The sequence below is a fragment of the Ranitomeya variabilis genome, chromosome 3 (assembly GCF_051348905.1).
Source record: "Ranitomeya variabilis isolate aRanVar5 chromosome 3, aRanVar5.hap1, whole genome shotgun sequence".
In the NCBI taxonomy this organism is placed as follows: domain Eukaryota; kingdom Metazoa; phylum Chordata; class Amphibia; order Anura; family Dendrobatidae; genus Ranitomeya; species Ranitomeya variabilis.
This window is the reverse complement of record NC_135234.1, coordinates 64,568,822-64,589,112: the sequence shown is the minus strand read 5'-3', so window position 1 is coordinate 64,589,112 and position 20,291 is coordinate 64,568,822. Positions and strand designations below refer to the sequence as shown.

Sequence of the window (20,291 nt, the reverse complement as noted above, 5' to 3'; positions counted from 1 at the left end):
GTGCGGTCTTTGAAGTTTCTTGTTTTACAACAATCTTGATATGTTACCAGGGAAAAGAAAGCAGGCTTTCCACTGACACCTATTGAAGATAGGTGCTTCCTATAGATCGTTTAAGTAACCTAACAACATGACAAAGGCAGTCTGCACAGGAATAAAAAGTAGACATACCTTTACACCAGTTGGTAGTCTCCACTACACTACAGCAGTTCATAGTCTCCACTACACTACACCAGTAGGTAGTCTCCGCTACCCCAGTTCACTTTTGAGTCACAATGTCAGAAGCTGACGGACATATTGGCCTTTTGTTAATAATTGCACATGTTGACAAAGTTTTTTTTTCAATCATTTTATGAGAAATTTATTCAACGGTAGCAACCAATATGGTTTAACTTCCTCCTGTCTTGGCTCATTTTGAATAGCCCATTTTCCACGGTGGATCATTTGTACTGTGACGTTTCTATAGCTGCCATTAACTGCTCACAGCAGCGGCTCACGCTAACCTTGACACCTCATAATCATTTACAAGTACTATAATCATAAAATGTATAAAATATCCTAAGGAAAAAAAATCATATTTTTTCAAATCTGTATTTTTAAATTAAAAAATATTTTTGATAACTACCATTAAAAAAGGAATGCTTATTTACAAAACTACACTGTCCACATTAGATGCCAGTGTTCCCCAACATCTTAGTTATCTCTGAGTTGGTCATACTTTTAGTTCTTGCTGTTCATTCATCACCTGTCTGCAGAGAAGATGATAATGCACTTGTCCTGCAAAGGGTCTAGCTCTGCTACATCTAGATGACAGGCTGATGTCACCACGAGTGTGAGAAAGTTTTCAGGCTTGCTGTGCCTTCAGAAAGGTCCTGGGAGTTCGAAGCCAATTAACTCAGTTCAATTCACTGACGTCAGCGAGAGCGCCATGAGAAAGGTTATAACGGTGCTCGCACTGACGTCAGTGAGTTAAGCTGTGTTCATAGGCATTGAACTCCCAAGACCTTTCTGACAGCACCGTGAGCATGACAACTCTCTCACACTCACAGTGACATCAGTCGGGTCATAGGAGTTCACAGTGAGATACTGGGCAATGGTAGCACACGCTGCTCAGTGTCTCTGCTGTAACAATGGCAACCTGCCATCTAGATGTGGCAGAGCTAGACCCGTTGAGGGACAAGTGTATTATTATAATCTCAGCGGACAAGTGAGGAATATTGTGGTTTATTATTTTAATTCTGTTACAGGAGAACATGGCTTCTGAGGACTGGGCAATGCAGTAAGTATGATTTAATTTAGATTAATTAAGGGAGTCTGTGTCATTTTTTCAATGAAATTACTTTATTCTGCGTGTGTGTTTATTTTCAATATAACTATAGGATTATTAATGGATAGGCGTCTTATAGACACCTCTCCATTACTAAGCCGTGGGCTTGATGTCATCATACAAAGGTGACATCAGCCCCACAAAAATGAACCCCACTTGCCACCGCCACAGGGCAAGTGGGAAGAGCCAAGCAAGCACCAGAACTGGCGCTTTAATGCGCCTTTTCTCGGGCAACTGTGGGCTGCTATTTTTAGGGTGAGAGCTAATATCCATGGCGCCTTAACAGCCTGAGAATACCAGCCCCAAGTTGTATGCTTTTGCTTGACTGGTGGTCAAAAATGGGGGGGACTCCAGGCCGTTTTTTTAATTATTTCTTTGAATAATTAAAAAATAAGGCATGGTGACCACTCTATTCTTGATAACCAGCCTTGCTGACACTGACAGCAGAGGGTTGCAGCCTGCAGCTTTCAGTTTTGCCTGGCTGGTTATCAACAACACAGGAGAACCCCACGTCATTTTTTTTAATGTATTTATAGTGCAGGTGGTGTCTCATGAATACTCCCATAAGCCACTATCTGCTCTCGCTGTTAACAGTTGAATACAACTCTCAACATTGTCCCCTGCTAGCGCTGATTGCAACATGAGCAGGGGACAATGATTGTGAGCTGTCTTCACTTCAGCATCCGGTGTCAGGAAATAGCGTGAACAGTAATGCTGATTCCCATGCACTGGTACGTGTCACACTGATGACACAGGGATGTCATCCGTGTGTCATCAGTGTGCACATGTGTGGGACGTTTTGTGGCCTGTCCTGCTAAAAGAAACACGTCTGAAAGAGTACTTAGTGAACTCAGTCATTTATTGAACTGTGGCCGACTTTTGAAGATTTTTAGGAAAAAAGCTTAGGAATCTGAACACGAATGTGCAACGTTGATGCCGAATTTGAGATTGGAGAATGTTTTCCAAACAAGTTCGCTCATCTTTAATCCCGAACACACAAGTAACGAGTACTGACGAGCATGCTCGCTCTTCTCTAGAGCCCATTTAAAAAGAACCTTGACAGCATTGCCAACTCTTTGCAGACAAAATGCATTTTCCAAGTTCATAAAGAGAAGCATACATGACTTTGACTAGCACTAGTGTATCACTGCTGTTGCCATAAATTTTCTTTGTTTCTGCTTTTTTCTGATTACATAGTTTTCCAAAACTGCAAGTGATCAGTGGAAACTGATTGGCAGCAACCAACAGATCATGTTACATGCTGGAGGGAAGACATGAAGACTGTTTGGGGATGCAAGCACAAGAGTGAACAAGCATTGTCACTCCAGTAGGTGAGCATGTTTTTTTGTTTGTTTGTTATTGTATGTTTTATATTCCACGGGCACATTGATAACTTTAGCCCCTTTTAAATACATATTGCCAATAGATTGATGTTAAGACATATGCGATCAGTTTATGTACAGCTGACCATTCTAAATGTAAAGCAATTGTATGAGATTATAAAGGCATGGCAGATCTTTAGTAAAAACACTGGGTGCTTCTGGTAATGCAGCTCTATAAGACTGCTTGCAGGACTTCCCTTCTGGGGTCATGTGGCTAGAGACCAGAAGATGACTAAAATGAGGTTCTTTGAAGCTTGTTACAAAAGTTTACAGCTACTAACAATAGTAAACCCTCTGGACCCTCCTGTCTTGAGGATCCTACTGTAATTGTGACTAAGGGTACTGTCACACAGTGCAATTTTGATCGCTACGACGGTACGATTCGTGACGTTCTAGCGATATCGTTACGATATCGCAGTGTCTGACACGCAGCAGCGATCAGGGACCCTGCTGAGAATCGTACGTCGTAGCAGATCGTTTGGAACTTTCTTTCGTCGCTTGATCACCCGCTGACATCGCTGGATCGTTGTGTGTGACACCGATCCAGCGATGTGTTCGCTTGTAACCAGGGTAAACATCGGGTAACTAAGCGCAGGGCCGCGCTTAGTAACCCGATGTTTACCCTAGTTACCAGCGTAAACGTAAAAAAAACAAACAGTACATACTCACATTCCGGTGTCTGTCCTCCAGCGTCTCAGCTTCTTTGCACTGTGAGCGCCTGCCGGCCGGAAAGTGAGCACAGCGGTGACGCGGTGATGTCACCGCTGTGGTTTCCGGCTATGGTGCTTACACAGTGGAGAGAAGCAGAACGCCGGGGGACAGACACCGGAATGTAAGTATGTACTGTTTGTTTTTTTTACGTTTACGCTGGTAACCAGGGTAAACATCGGGTTACTAAGCGCGGCCCTGCGCTTAGTAACCCGATGTTTACCCTGGTTACCCGGGGACTTCGGCATTGCTCCAGCGCCGTGATTGCAAAGTGTGACCGCAGTCTACGATGCTGGAGCGATAATCATACGACGCTGCGATGTCACGGATCGTGCCGTCGTAGCGATCAAAATTGCACTGTGTGACAGTACCGTAAGATTGCAATTGTTCTGCGACTGGTCACAAATTTAAACCTTGATTTATCAAGACCACTATTTTTCACACCAATCTTGATTAGAGGATGGAGTGGACTGCAAGGCACCTGATTCATTCAGAGGTACATGCCCCTTAATGAATCAGGAGGGGCATGAATATATTGCACCTTAGTGTCCCTGACTGGGGTGAGATTTGTGGCATAAGGTAGGCCACTGCTCATCATAAATTTGAAGAGCAGGTTTCACCTCTTTCCATCATGCCTTCATCTTGCCCCAACTATGCCCATGTTGGCAAAAATGGCTTAAAAATGTCAAAAGTTACTAAATTTTTGTGTACCTTACATTGCATAAAAATTTGCTAACATTTGAAAGCTTTTTACACCAGTCTTGTGGCGCAAAAGCTTTGATTAATCTGGACCTTAGTGTTTTGGGGTTTTTTTATTAAAAAAAGATTAAAGAGGTGACGCAAATAAATAAAACAGTGACAGTAAAATGCGCTAGACTTAGTGCTGAAAATACCAATGTAACACACCTGTGCAAAAAAATTAAGAAGCATTGGACCATCTCTCCATGAAAATCAGTGCCAGGCTCTGCTTTCATCTCAGACTGTGTCCTTTAAAGAAGTACACCCATTAACTTTTTTGTTTTTCAGTAAATGTGTGTATATATGTATGCAATGTAGTGTGAGTTTATTAATATATTCACCTAGTCAGAGAGAGACATATTAATGGTGCAACCTGTGCGGCCGCACAGGGGTCCAAGAGATAAGGAGACCCTTTTCTACCTTCAAAACAGGTGCAATTTTGCATTTTTAGGAGCTCTTGGGCTGCAAAGGGCCCATATATTGTTTTTGCATGTCTGTTTCCCTTAGTGCACCTACCGTGGCTTTCTCCGGGATCCAGCGCCATTCTTCTCCATTTCTCACTTTAGACTGCCCGCTCACTCTATGTTCTATGCATGAGCTGGAAGTCTCTTTTACAATGCAAGTCTTTGGAGCCTCATTGTGAACCTCATTCTGACGCTCCATAGACTTACACTGTAAAAGTTACTTCTGGGCCCCGCAGAGGGCAGTGTGACCTAGAGAATCTGTGAGAGAGCAGTGTTGTCACTGAGAAGAGGAGTAGAACTGCGCCGGATACTAGAAAAAGCAGCTGTAAGTGAGTATAGTAATACACTCACACTACAGTACATGCATACATACACACATTTAATGAGAAAAATATTTATAGGAGGGCTGCTTTAATTATCAAAAGAGTATATCTGCATTATACAGTATACCATCATATGGTAATACTATGGAAATACAAATACATTTGCTGAATACTTATAAGAAAAAGCATAACGTACCTCCGAAGTTGATGACTGATGTATCGGTGCCGGCTCCTTACATTTTTCTTGTTCAAAATATTTTTCTTCTTTCGGGATTTCTGGTCCAATTTCATCTTCAGTGTTCAGTTCTTTAACCTGTAATATAAAACACTATTGGACTTGCTGTCGGACAGTAAAACTGTCTTTGTCAGAGAACAGCTTTGATTTCTTAGATTGCTCTAGATAAATGAACTCTCTGACTGGTTCCTATAAGAAAGACAATGTTCCTGTTATACAGTTTTTATATCTGGGCCAAACATCTTAAGCAAATAAAAGCAGTATAGAGTCAAGTAGAAAAAATGACCACTACTCAATAGTAGGTTTGAGCGACTTTTATTTTTATAGGATCGGGTCGGGTTTCACGAAACCGGACTTTCTCAAAAGTCGGGTCGAGTGAAATCGGCCGATCCTATAAAAAAGTCGGGGTCGGGGTCGGCCGAAACGCGAAACCCAATGCAGTGCAATGGGATACTATGGTTCCCAGGGTCTGAAGGAGAGGAAACTCTCCTTCAGGCCCTGGGATCCATATTTAAGTGTAAAATAAAGAATTAAAATAAAAAATATTGATATACTCACCCTCTGACGAGCCCTGGTAGTAATCGGCATCTTCCGTTCCTAAGAATGAGCGCGTTCAGGGCCTTAGATGACGTCACGGCTTTGTGATTGGTCGCGGCGGCCCACGTGACCGCTCAGCGACCAATCACAAGCCGTGACGTAATTCTCTCAGGTCCTAAATTCCTCATTCTAGGAATTTAGGCCATGAGAATTACGTCACGGCTTGTGATTGGTCGCTGAGCGGTCACGTGGGCCGCCGTGACCAATCACAAAGCCGTGACGTCATCTAAGGCCCTGAACGCGCTCATTCTTAAGAAGGAAGGCTGCCGGAAAGAAGCAGGGCACGTGCGAGGGTGAGTATATACCTAATAGGAATATACTCACCCTCGGCTTCTTTCCGGCAGCCTTCCTTCTTAAGAATGAGCTTTGTGATTGGTCGCGGCGGCCCACGTGACCACTCAGCGACCAATCACAAGCCGTGACGTAATTCTCATGGCCTAAATTCCTAGAATGAGGAATTTAGGACCTGAGAGAATTACGTCACGGCTTGTGATTGGTCGCTGAGCGGTCACGTGGGCCGCCGCGACCAATCACAAAGCCGTGACGTCATCTAAGGCCCTGAACGCGCTCATTCTTAGGAACGGAAGATGCCGATTACTACCAGGGCTCGTCAGAGGGTGAGTATATCAATATTTTTTATTTTAATTCTTTATTTTACACTTAAATGTGGATTCCGATACCGATTTCCGATATCGCAAACATATCGGAACTCGGTATCGGAATTCCGATACCAGATTCAGAAGATTGCCGACCTCATGGCCGACCCCACACAGGGGTCGGGTTTCATGAAACCCCGACTTTGCCAAAAGTCGGCGACTTCTGAAAATGGTCGATCCGTTTCGCTCAACCCTACTCAATAGTAATATAATAGATTTGTGTCTATTGAGACTTTACTATAGGATAAAAATTGTGCATCTTGGGAAGTTGACAAATTCTCAATAAATAGTATATTACTACTTTATGGACTAACCATAAAGTCTTTTTGATAAAAGTTTGGATTTATCTAATGAATCTTTTAGCAATGTCAGGAATATGGTATAAACAGATGTTAAAAATGTTATTTGTAACCAAATAAGTTTTGTGTTTTGAGGCACAACTGTAGCATGATAAATGCCATATAAAATTTCACTGCTAAAAAAAATTGCAGTATTACAATGCCAAGAAAATTTGCCCACTTCAGTTGAATGTATGAGACTGCAGTTTCAATATAGAGATGCTATTTCTAAGCAAACAATTTTTTCAGGGGTTTTGAGGTACAACGGTAACACGATAAATGAAGTATAACATTTCACTGCTGAAAAAAGTTGCAGTATAACAATGCCAGAAAAATTTGCCCACTTCAGATGGACATCTTCGACTGCAGTATCAATATAGCAATGCTGTTTATAACCAAACAATCTTTCTTTGTGTGTTTTGAGGCACAATTGTATCATGATAAATACCATATAAAATGTAGCTGCTTATAAAAATTACAGTATTACAATGCCAGGAAAATATGCCCACTTTAAACGGAAGTCTTAGACTGCAGTATCAATCTAGCGATGCTGTTTCAAACCAAACAATTTTTTGTGTGTGCTCTGAGGCACAACTGTAGCATGATAAATGTTATATAAAATTTCACTGCTGAAAAGATTTGCAGTATTACTATTGCAGGAAAATTTGCACACCTCAGATGGACTGGTTACACTGCAGGAGCAATATAGTGATGCTGTTTAAATCCAACCAAGTGTGGCTGCTCACCACAATTTGCAGGATTAAGAGCAAAAAAGAATAGTATTCACCCTTGGGAAGGGGTTTTGGCATAAGTTGCAGGCTGCAGCATAAAGACTGTGCAATTCACCCTATCATGTCCTACACGATCCCTTTAGCACAATCTTTCCCTAGGTGCTGCTAACAGCAGTATTAATCTGAATTATCATTAGCAATAAGAAGGGCTGTTGTACTTAAAAGAAATGTTAATGTGGTTGAATCCCTGGCTAATATGCAACTACAATTCTGTCCCTCTTTCACCAGCACCTCTCCCTGCTCTACTTGTTTCTAGGGTGACGAGCACAGCATCATGGGTCTTATATAGACCTGATGATGCTAAGTGGCTAGCTAATCACTGTTATGCTATAGATGGCTATGGCATTACAGTGACTGGAACGCAATCCACACATGTTCCTTGGCTGTCTAAAAAGCACCAAACATGCAGGGCGGGGGCTCGAGCTCCCACTTGAGCATTAAAAAAAATACTTGCCGGGTAACGAATATCTCAAGCATGCTGATGCTTGAGCGAGTAACGAGTAGTGATGAGCATGCTCACTCTTCACTAGAGTCCAACTACAGATAACCTTGACAGCATTACCAATTGTTTACATAAAAATATTAATTATCCAAGTTCATAAAGAGAAATATGCAGGACCTTGACTAGTACTAGTGCATACCTACCAAATTTTGAAGATGGGAAAGAGGGATAAAGTTTGTGGCAACGCACGCCGCGGCAAATTTTAGGCCACGCCTCTGACCACACCCATTCATAACTAGTCACACTCATATCCACATCCCAACCACACCCATTTAGCACTGCTGATCACACTGTTTCATAAAGAATAATTATAAACAAAAAAATATGGCCACACATGATGCTCAATACTGTATAATGGCCCCACAATGCTCCATACTGTATAATGACCACACATGATGCTCCATACTGTATAATGGCCCCACATGATGCTCCATACTGTATAATGCCCGCACATGATGCTCAATACTGTATAATGGCCACACATGATGCTCCATACTGTATAATGACTGCACATGATGCTCCATACTGTATAATAACTGCACATGATGCTCCATACTGTATAATGACTGCACATGATGCTCCATACTGTATATTGGCTGCAGATGATGCTCCATACTGTATAATGACCGCACATGATGCTCCATACTGTATAATGACCGCACATGATGCTCCATACTGTATAATGACTGCACATGATGCTCCATACTGTATAATGACTGCACATGATGCTCCATACTGTATAATGACCGCAAATGATGATCCATACTGTATATTGGCTGCACATGATGCTCCATACTGTATATTGGCCTCACATGATACTTCGTACCGTATAATGGCCACACATAGCTACTCCTAAAAATGTGATTGCGCTCCGCACACTTTGCAAACACGGCTCCGCTCCGTACACACGCGCTCCACTCCATACACCTCATACACTCGCGACTCCTCTCCGTACACCTCGTACACATGCGGCTCCGCTCCTTCCCCCTCGTACACATTTAGCTCCGCTCCATACACCTCATACACACACGGCTCCGCTCCATACACCTCATACACATTCAGCTCCACTCCATACACCTCATACACACACGGCTCCGCTCTGTACACCTCGTACACACGCGGCTCCGCTCCGTACACCTCATACACATTTAGCTCCTCTCCAAACACCTCATACACACACGGCTCCACTCCATACACCTCATACACACACGGCTCTGCTCCATACACCTCGTACACATTCAGCTCCGCTCCATACACCTCATACATACACGGCTCCGCTCCATACACCTCATACACACACGGCTCCACTCCGTACATCTCGTACACATTCAGCTCCACTCCATACACCTCGTACACACACGGCTCTGCTCCATACACCTCGTACACATTCAGCTCCGCTCCATACACCTCATACACACACGGCTCCGCTCCATACACCTCATACACACTCGGGTCCGCTCCGTACACCTCGTACACATTCAGCTCCGCTTCATACACCTCATACACACACGGCTCCGCGGTGTATGGAGCTGAGCCGTGTGTGTATGAAGTGTATGGAGCAGAGCTGAATGTGTACGAGGTGTACGGAGAGGAGCCATGTGTGTATGAGGTGTATGGAGCTGAGCCGTGTGTGTATGAAGTGTATGGAGCAGAGCTGAATGTGTACGAGGTGTACGGAGTGGAGCCGTGTGTGTATGAGGTGTATGGAGCTGAGCCATGTGTGTACACCTCGTACACATTCAGCTCCGCTCCATACACCTCATACACACATGGCTCCATTCCGTACACCTCATACACATTCAGCTCCACTCCATACACCTCATACACACACAGCTCAGCTCCGTACACTTCGTACACATTCAGCTCCGCTCCATACACCTCATACACACACGGCTCTGCTCCGTACACCTCATACACATTCAGCTCTGCTCTATACACCTCATACACATTCAGCTCTGCTCCATACACCTCATACACACACGGCTCCGCTTCATACACCTCATACACACACGGCTCTGCTCCATACACCTCATACACACACAGCTCCGCTCCGTACACCTCGTACACATTCAGCTCCGCTCCATACACCTCGTACACACACGGCTCGGCTCCATACACCTCATACACATTCAGCTCCCCTCTATACACCTCATACACACACGGCTCCGCTCCATACACCTCGTACACACTGATCCGCTCCATACACCTCATACACATTCAGCTCCGCTCCATACACCTCATACACACACTTCTCCGCTCCATACACCTCATACACACACGGCTCCGCTCCATACACCTCAAACACACACGGCTCCGCTCCGTACACCTCGAACACATTCAGCTCTGCTCCATACACCTCATACACACACGGCTCCGCTCCCTACACCTCATACACACACGAGTCCACTCCATACACCTCATACACACACGACTCCGCTCCCTACACCTCGTACACATTCAGCTTCGCTCCATACACCTTGTACACACACAGTTCGGCTCCATACACCTCAATTGAGTCGCCAAAAATAGCTGTAATTAAATCACCCTCTTCAATAAAAGAATTTATTATTTCAATTGTGTCTTCTGGTAGACCATATACATTTTACAACTCTCCATTGCCAAGTTTCAGTAACCATGAGTTGTACTCAACTTCATCCTGAGACATTCTCATATTCTGTTGTCACTAGAACCATGAGAACTGATTCCAGGATTTTGAGTATTTAATGGTGGACTGTACAGTTTGGGCTCTTTTTCCACCCTCCACTATTGGTAGGGTTTGACGAAAGTCACCAACGTTTATGAAAACTTTTCCACCAAATCGTCTTTTTTTTCTACATATGTCTTGGAGGAAATTATCCACAGCGTAGAAGCGCATTCGCGTGAAACGGCCGTCGTCCATTTTCTTCTCCCCGCACCCCTCTCCGTCTCCTACCGCCTCTCCGCAAATGTCTAATGCCGCATAAAGCGAATAAAGGACACTGATTTCTGCAACATTCGGGTGAGTGCCGCATCTGTTTGAACTTTGCAATATGTGGATTTCTACCTTCTTGTTATATGAAGAGCACCTCCCGTACATGCAACAATAGAGCTTTGTGTTAGAAGTCTTTGAAAAAATCTGTCCTCCATAGTCACAGCCTGTGAAGATTATCCAGATTACCTGGTGCCGCTCAATTCTGGATCTGTTGTTTGGTGTTCATATTAAAACAGGGAGTCATTGTTACTATGTCCCAAATAACGACAGATGACTCCCTAAGCTCCTTTGTTTGAAGTGAGGTTGGCTTAATTTTTGACACTGTGGTCTCATTTGTTGTAATTCCAAGGCCAAACTTGGAATGGTAGGTGCTACCGTTTTGTAGTAATGTAACCACCAATCCAGTGGAGGCTACTGAGCAAATAGACTTATTTTCTGCTTGTAGTTTTTTGAGCAAGCAGTTGTACAAAAATGTCTTCCCACTGCCTCCTGGGCCGTCCAGAGAAAAACAGTGTGAGCTAGTGTCGTCTGGCTGTGATGTAGCATTGACTGCTTGCATAATTGCATCGAAACCTGATTTCTGAGCTTCATTAAGCATAGCTTTCAATTGCTCAGCCTCCTGATTTATTACAGCTCAATTCAGTTGGTCCAGTATTTCATCTGGAACATTTACTGGAGTTGGCAATCCATAGTCAGCACAGGACTTTTTATTGCTTAAGAGCACTTCAGTAATATCATGAAGAGCCAGTTGCTCAGCAATTTCTGGAGTATACCGCCTGGTGTAATCCTCCATAAATTCGGTTTTTATTTTTGCCATAATGCCAATGGTTTAGCTGGTTCCCCATATACACAAATTATAGCAAATAATTTGCAAAGTTGGTAGGGCACTTGGAAAGCGATTGCATCCGCTATACCGTCTTCCCATTGGGAATCGTCTTCCAAAAGATGAAGATCAATGGATGCATTTTTATACGTGTCATGTACGACTCCATTGACAGTCCTTATGTCAGCATAAGACTTTGCTCCTCTTATGTGAAGTAAAAGGAGTCTTAGGTAATACAGCTCACCTTCTGTTAAAGAGACTGTATACATTCAGGCAATTGTTTTCCCTAGTTGAGCCCGTCGGTTTTTCCATTCTTCTAGTACAGCTTTTCTATTTCTCGATTTCTCGCATTCCTCATCTGGTTTTCCCAGCATTGCTTCGACGGTACTGTGGATAACCATCAACATTGAGGTTTATCTCTGTATTAAATTCCTTTGGGAATTTTTTGTACATTGACCATCTGTCATGCATATAGCACCAGGTTGATCTTCGCCACATGGGCTATGAATCATGTGCTTCATCACTGCCTCATGCAGTTTTGGATTTGCTGTCTCATTTGGGATTTCAGCAGAGACCAATTCATCAATTATTTCTTTGTCCCTCGGTTTATCTTCCTCTCCGAGGATTAAGAGCATGTGAGCGTATGGTAGTCCACACTGTTGAAATTCTATTACATGCACATAGGCAACTACACGGCCAAAAATGTGTTTTTTCAAAATCTCGTTAAGCACGGCTTGGATTTTGATTTTAAATACTTGTGCAACCAAATCTGGTCTGAACTCTGGCCTTTGCCTTGGTTCTAAGTTTTCAGTAACTTCTTTCCACTTTGGGTTACAGGTCATCGTAACAAAAAGATCTGGCTTTCCGAATTTTTGGACATTTGTCATGGCGTCTTGGTAATTTTGCTGCATAGCTCTTGGGCTTCCAATGAAAGCGGATGGTAAAATTACTGGTGTCCCAGCTTTTAGCCCTTGGTGTAATGCAGCATTATGGATGTGATCCATAACTCCGGCATAACTGTCGACGCGTAATGCCTTTTGATTTTGTTCTATATATTCGATCCTGTCGGATTGAATTTTGACATAACTGTCAACAATAAATTGTTGCATCAACTTCCCAGCATTTTAAAGGGGATTGAACTTGTCACGAATGGCAAGTCTGTATGCATAGTACTGCAAAAGAGTGATTTTTTCTTGTCGATCTTGATCTACTGGTATGGATGGTAGATGAATGTCACCAGTTCCTTGATGTTGCACACTTAGGGCAATTGGAGTTGTCAAATTTATTGTCCATCCACTGTCATTGCATCACACTTTCTGTGAAGAAAGCTGATTTGAATAGTTTGGTTTTCACTTTTGAGGTGAACTCTGATGTCCCTATTAAATGGGGGTTCACCCATTGCATTTTTATAAATTATAGCTACTTCATTGCACCTTGATGCATTGTAGCGCCTCTGGTCATCGTTGCAGTCATATATAATTGACATTGTTATTTCGAGTGGATCCCGATTTTCTAATTCAGAAATCCTCTCTTCCTCTATTTCAAATTCCCTCATCATTGTGGAGGCTCTTGCGAGTGGGTTAATTGCTTTCACTTTCTCTCCAAGGAATGATAGCAGTGCTGGGAGGCACTTTTTATTTGCTTGACTTCTTGCACTTAATGCTTCTTCACTGTCCAAGATATAAATCTGGGCAAACTTTGCAGTACTACCCACAGCGGGATGCAATGGGGCAGTTCTGTGGTAAATTTGTCCATGAATTCAAAAACAGTATGGACCATGCCCAGGAGGTGGTGCTACTTGTGCTCCCATTGATGCCAAAGCAAGCGAGCTATTGTATTGCCTTATATTAGCCATAAAGTTATTGGTGTGCTGATGCTCTCCTTTCATCAACTTGACTAATTGATCATCCATACGAATGGGATGTAATTGGATGCGCCCTCTCTTGCAGCAGGAAGGGAATGTTTTGTCCTGCGCCATTTCGTCTTTGAAATTTTTAGATTGGCAGAACTGACATCGAAATGTCAGTTTGCCAGCATAGTGCTCTTCAATACATGTCCATCTATTTGATTGAGAAGTCCTCTAGCGGCAAATGTAACTTGCCGTCGTCGATTGGCTCTTGCATTTAGGACACGTATTCTATCTTGTTCTCTTTTTTGTGAAATATGTGTATCACTTTGTGCATTGCGTGTTGCTCGTTGTCGTACAGCATTAGATGCTCTACGTGATTCAGTTACTTCATTCGTTTCTCTTGCTTTGGCCACCCTCTGTCGGGCTGCATCAGCAGTTCTTCGACAATTCTTCAACTGTGGATGACTCATTGTGCACAGACACACGGACACGTCCAAATTAGGTACGTTGATGAGGACCTGGTGGTTAAAGGTGAGGTGTAAGCCTTCTTAGCTGGGAAAACCTCATACCTCATACAACACCTCAATTTTTTTATTATTCCAGCCACACTCAGATGGCACAAACATCAGTTTCATACAGTACTATTGGTAGAAAAAGGTAAGGCTAATAACACAGGTAGTTGACTTAAAGTAAATGCAGGCCTGTCTGTCTGGCAGCCCTACTTACACAGCCAACCAACCAGATTGAGACCCAACTTGTAGTCTCCACATTTCAAAAATAATTGTCACACAGCACTAAAGTGGCATCAATTTTCACAAAGTATAAACAGTATAATAGACCTCTGACACACCGTCCCTTAGAGGCAACCCACCATATGGAGACCCAACTTGGAGTTTGCACATTATAAAATGTTTTTGTAACATCAACAGCAGTAGCAACAGCAGGCACAGACGACACGACAAAGATGACACAGACTGCAATAACGCGAAATCAATACATGACACTAAAAATGACACCATTGCCTAGTCTCCCCAATCTGTGATTAGGGTGCAAAGTCATCAGAGATCCATGACTTGTTCATTTTGATGAAAGTTAGGTGGTCTACACTTTGAGGGTACAGCCGGATGCACTTATCCATCAGGACACCATCAGCAGAGCTGAAGACACATTCTGACAGAACACTGGATGCCAGGCATGGCAAAACTTCCAAGGTATGACAGGCAAGCTCAGGCCACTCTTCAATTTTTGAAGACCAAATTGTAAAAAGGTCCAATCCCCTGATGGCATATGGCCTTTTGATCTTCCACTGAAACACATTTTTAGCACAAATGATTTGGAGTAGCTAATTGCGCCTCGTGGCTGCACCCCTATATTAGGCCTAACAATTTTTAAGTGGAAATCTGGCCTTCTGATTTGCCACTGAAACACAGTTTTAGCACAATCTACTTTGATGCTGGAAAATCTATTTCACACTGGACAGGATCCTGTCTATTTCACTGACAAGTTCACTTTCAGCAGCAGCACTAGCGCAGGAGTGATCTCGCTGCACTGTGACACTGAGCAAATGGCACCAGCAAAACAAGATATCTACTTTTTATATGACAAGGGACATATGTCTTCGGCAGCCAATCACAGAAGACATTGTGTCATGATGTTGTGGATAGTTGAAAGAATCAACACACATATAGTTAAGGGGGAAAAAAGTGTGCCGCTCCTGTCATCTCTTCAGACGCAGTATACTGTATATGTATGCAATGTAGTGTGAGTGTATGAATATATACACCTACTCAGATGCAGACGCATTAAGGTGCAACCTGTGCAGCCGCACAGGGGTTCAAGAGGTAAGGAGACCCATTTCTATGCTTTATGCATGAGGTGGAAGTCTCTTTTACAATGTAAGTCTTTGGAGCCTCGTTCTGAGCCTCGTTCTGACGCTCCATAGATTTACACTGTAAAAGTCACTTTCGTGCCACGCAGAGGGCAGTGTGACCTAGAGAATCTGGAAATCAGTGATGTCACTGAGAAGAGGACTAGAACTGTGCTGAATCCTGGAAAAAGCAGTGGTAGTTGGGTATATTAATACACTTACTTTATAGTTCAGTGGGGAAAAAAATATTTAGTCAGTCACCAATTGTGCAAGTTCTCCCACTTAAAAAGATGAGAGAGGTGTGTAATTGACATCATAGGTAGACCACGACTATGAGAGTCAAAATGAGAAAACAAATCCAGAACATCACCTTGTCTGATTTGCTTTGCAAATTATGGTGGAAAATAAGTATTTGGTCACCTTAAATCATCCAAGATTTCTGGCTGTCACAGACCTGTAGCTTCTTTGAGAGGCTCCTCTGTCATCCACTCATTACCTGCAGTAATGGCACCTGTTTGACCTTGTTATAAGTATAAAAGACACCTGTCCACAACCTCAAACAGTCACACTACAAACTCCACTATGGTGAAGACCAAAGAGCTGTCGTAGGACACCAGAAACAAAGTTGCAGCCCTGCACCAGGCTGGGAAGAATGAATCTGCAATGGGCAAGCAGCTCGGTGTGATGAAATCAACTGAGGGAGCAATAATAAGAAAATGGAAGATATACAAGATCACTGATAATCTCCCTCAATCTGGGGCTCCACACAAGATCTCACCCTGTGGGGTCAAAATGATCACGAGAACAGTGAGCAAAAATCCCAGAACCACACGGGGGGACCTAGTGAATGACTTGCATAGAGCTAGGACCACCGTAGCAAAGGCTACCATCAGTAGCACACTACGCAGCCAAGAACTCAGATCCTGCAGTGCCAGACATGTCCCCCTGCTAAAGCCAGTACATGTCCGGGCCTGTGTGAATTTCCTAGAGAGCATTTGGATTATCTAGAAGAATGTCATATGGTCTGATGAAACTAAAGTAGAACTGTTTGGTAGAAACAAAACTTGTCATGTTTCAAGGAGACAGAATGCTGAGTTGCATCCAAAGAACACCATACCTACTGTGAAGCATGGGGGTGGCAATATCATGCTTTGGGGCTGTTTCTCTGCAAAGGGACCAGGATGACTGATCCGTGTACATGAAAGAATGAATCAGGGCCATATATCGTGAGATATTGAATGCAAACCTCCCTCCATCAGCAAGGGCATTGAAGATGAAACGTGGATGGGTCTTTCAGCATGATAATGATCCCAAGCACACCACCAGGGAAATGAAGGAGTGGATTCGTGAGAAGTATATGAAGTGTTACAGCTAGCGGAACGCACCGAGTAAATATAGCTATTTATTATAAATGGTGCGTTCGCAGCCCGGGGTCCACCGCGCAGGAGGAACCTGCTGCTAGTGAATGGTGGCACTGTTTGGCGGTGGAGACTAGCTCTGTTACTTCACAGAGTAGCTGTGAGAGGAAAGCACTGTGCCCTGTTAGCCTCACAGGAGCACAAGCTTGCTGCCGAACTGATAGCAGTCAGTGGTTATGCACACACGCAATCTCCTCACCGGAGGTGCCGGAATTCTAGGGGCTTATTTCAGCCGGGTCCCTGAATACATACATACAATCTCCTCACTGGAGGTGCCGGTATTCTAGGGGCTTATTTCAGCCGGGTCCCTGAATCTATTCATACATAACCACACTGGCACAAAGCACATATTTGGATTGATACTAGCGCATGGCTGTGCGGCCATGCGAGCCTTTTATAGCTGCAGCAAGTACAAGACCTTCCTAGAAGGACCAATGAGAGGCTGTCACAGAGCCTGAGCACCTTCAGGACCTTCCTGGAGAACCAATGGGCTTTGCTGCAGTATCTAAGCATGTGACCCTTGATCTCCAATGAGAGATCTTACTCTGGGCATGCTCAGAAGGAGAAAAGCAGGACTTAGTCCCAAAAGCATCTGCTCGCCGTTGCCCAGCACTGGCTTCAATGGCAGAAGCTGGAAAAGCAGCAGTAACCCTTTGTACAGAGTCAGACTGAGCGAGACGCAGGGACCGACGTCTCCGCTGAGCAGACTCCACTGCGGCAGGAGACGAATGGGAGACCGCAGCGGAGAAGGCCCAAGATTCCCCCTGTGCAGAGGTGGGAACTCGACCCCTAACATGAAGGTCCTGGAGTGGCCTAGCCAGTCTCCAGATCTCAACCCCATATAAAACCTTTGGAGGGAGTTGAAAGTCCGCGTCGCCCAGCGATAGGCCCAAAATATCACTGCTCTAGAGGAAATCTGCATGGAGGAATGGGCCAACAGACCACCAACAGTGCGTGCCAACCTTGTGAAGACTTACAGAAAACATTTGACCTTTGCTGTCATTGCCAACAAAGGATATATAACAAAATATTGATATGAACTTTTGTTAATGACCAAATAATAATAATAATTGGCGGCTGACTAAATACTTTTTTCCCCACTGTACATGCATATATACACACATTTAATATTAAAAAAAAATATTAATAGGAGGGCTTCTTTAAGTATCTAAAGAGTATGTCTGCATCATGCAGTATATCATCATATGGGAGCACTATGGAAATACAAATATATTTGCTGAACATTTATAAAAAAAAAACATAATGTACCTCAGAAACGGATGACTGATGTATTGGTGCCAGCTCCTTACATTTCTCTTGTTCTAAATCTTTTTCATTTTTCAGGATGTCCGGTACAATTTCATCTTCATTGTTTAGTTCTTTATCCTGTAATATAAAACACAATTGGACTTGATTATGAGACTGTTGGACAGTAAAATTGTCTTGGTCAGATAATAGCTTTGATTTCTTAGAGTGTTCTAGATAAATTAACTCTCTAACTGGTTCCAGTTATACAGTTTTTATTAACTGGGCCAAAAGTTTTAACAAATAAAAACAGTATAAAGTCAAGTAGAAAAAATGACTACTACTTAATAGTAATATAATAGATTTGTATCTAGTGACACTTTACTATGAGATAAAATTTGTGCTTCTTGGGAGGTCGACAAATTCTCAATAAATAGTATATTACTACTTTATAGACTAACCATAGAGTCTCTTTGATAGAATTTTGGATATATCTAATGAATCTAATATATCAATGTCAGGAATATGGTATAGATAGATGTTAAACTTTATCCCAGTGTTTTTGGCATCAGTGTTAACTACAGATACATATATAGAATAAGTTGTGGTCTACCTATTATGTCAATTACAGGCCACTTTCATCTTTTTAAGTGGGGGAACTTGCACAATTGGTGGCTGACTAAATACTTTTTTCCCCACTGTACATGCATATATATATATACACACATTTAATATAAAAAAAATATTAATAGGATGGCTTTTTTAAGTGTCTAAAGAGTACTGTATGTCTGCATTATACAGTATATCATCATATGGTAACACTATGGAAATACAAATATGTTTGCTGAACATTTAAAAGAAAAAAACATAACGTACCTCAGAAACGGATGACTGATGTATCAGTGCTGACTCTTTACATTTCCCTTGTTCTAAATCTTTTTCTCCTTTCGGGACATCCTGTCTAATTTCATCTTCAACATTTAGTTCTTTATCCTGTAATATAAAACACAATTGGACTTGATTATGAAACTGTCAGACAGTAAAACTATCTTAGTCAGAGAACGGCTTTGATTTCTTAGACTGCTCTAGATAAATTAACTCTCTGACTGGTTCCTGTAAGAAAAAAAATGTTCCTGTTATACAGTTTTTATTAACTGGGCCAAACACCTTAAGCAAATAGAAACAGTGTAAAGTCAAGTAGAAAAACTGACTACTACGTAATAGTAATATAATAGATTTGTATCTAGTGACACTTTAATATGGGATAAAAATTGAGCGTTTTGGGAGGTCGACAAATTCAATAAATAATATTTTACTACTTTATAGACTAACCATAGAGTCTCTTTGATAGAATTTTGGATATATCTAATGAATCTAATAACAATGTCAAAACGCTGAATAGGAGGATTTGTGGGTTATGATCCGCGCTGCCAGCTCATCCAGAAACAGACAAAATGTACAATTGAACAGGGGTTTATTCTACGCGTTTCGGAAGGCATATGACTCCTTCTTCAGGAAAATACCACAAGTACTTGTCTGTTTTTGTCTGTTTCTGGATGAGCTGGCAGCGCGGATCATAACCCACAAATTCTCCTATTCAGCGTTTTACCTACGGTCGCGTGTCGACCGGTGGATCTGCGGCAGCCGGCACTATATGCCTATGAATCTTCTACATCAGGTGAACAGCTACATTACTGGTGAATCTTCCTTTAAATCGTGAGATAAGACACTATCTGCGCTTTTTCTTTCCTACAAGGCATATTACTAGTAATAACAATGTCAGGAATATGGTATAGCTAGATGTTAAACCTAAACCCAGTGTTTTTGGCATCAGTGTTAACTACAGACACATATATACAATAATATAGTTATTATTTTTGTATTAATGTTAAATGATTTTATAAGAAATACATTACATAAAGCTTTAAATGGAAACTGTCATGTAAAATAATGCTATTAACCTGCAGATATGGGGCTAATCTGCAGGTTAATAGCGTTGTGACATCGTACAGCGCCAGCACTGAGAGCCCCGCTGTCTGAGGAAATGAACTTTATTCTCC

General features: G+C 42.5%; 1 protein-coding gene across 1 annotated transcript in view; it reads right to left on the bottom strand.

Moving 5' to 3' along the window:
• LOC143817947 (uncharacterized) overlaps positions 1 to 20,291 on the bottom strand; it is a 119,051-nt gene that overhangs the window by 59,311 nt on the left and 39,449 nt on the right. Inside the window, exons 3-5 of the mRNA XM_077299409.1 lie at positions 19,108 to 19,224; positions 18,256 to 18,372; positions 5,136 to 5,252 (exon numbers count right to left, since the gene is read on the bottom strand). Of these exons, the coding sequence (XP_077155524.1) occupies positions 5,136 to 5,252; positions 18,256 to 18,372; positions 19,108 to 19,224 (351 nt within the window). The remainder of the gene's footprint in view (positions 1 to 5,135; positions 5,253 to 18,255; positions 18,373 to 19,107; positions 19,225 to 20,291) is intronic.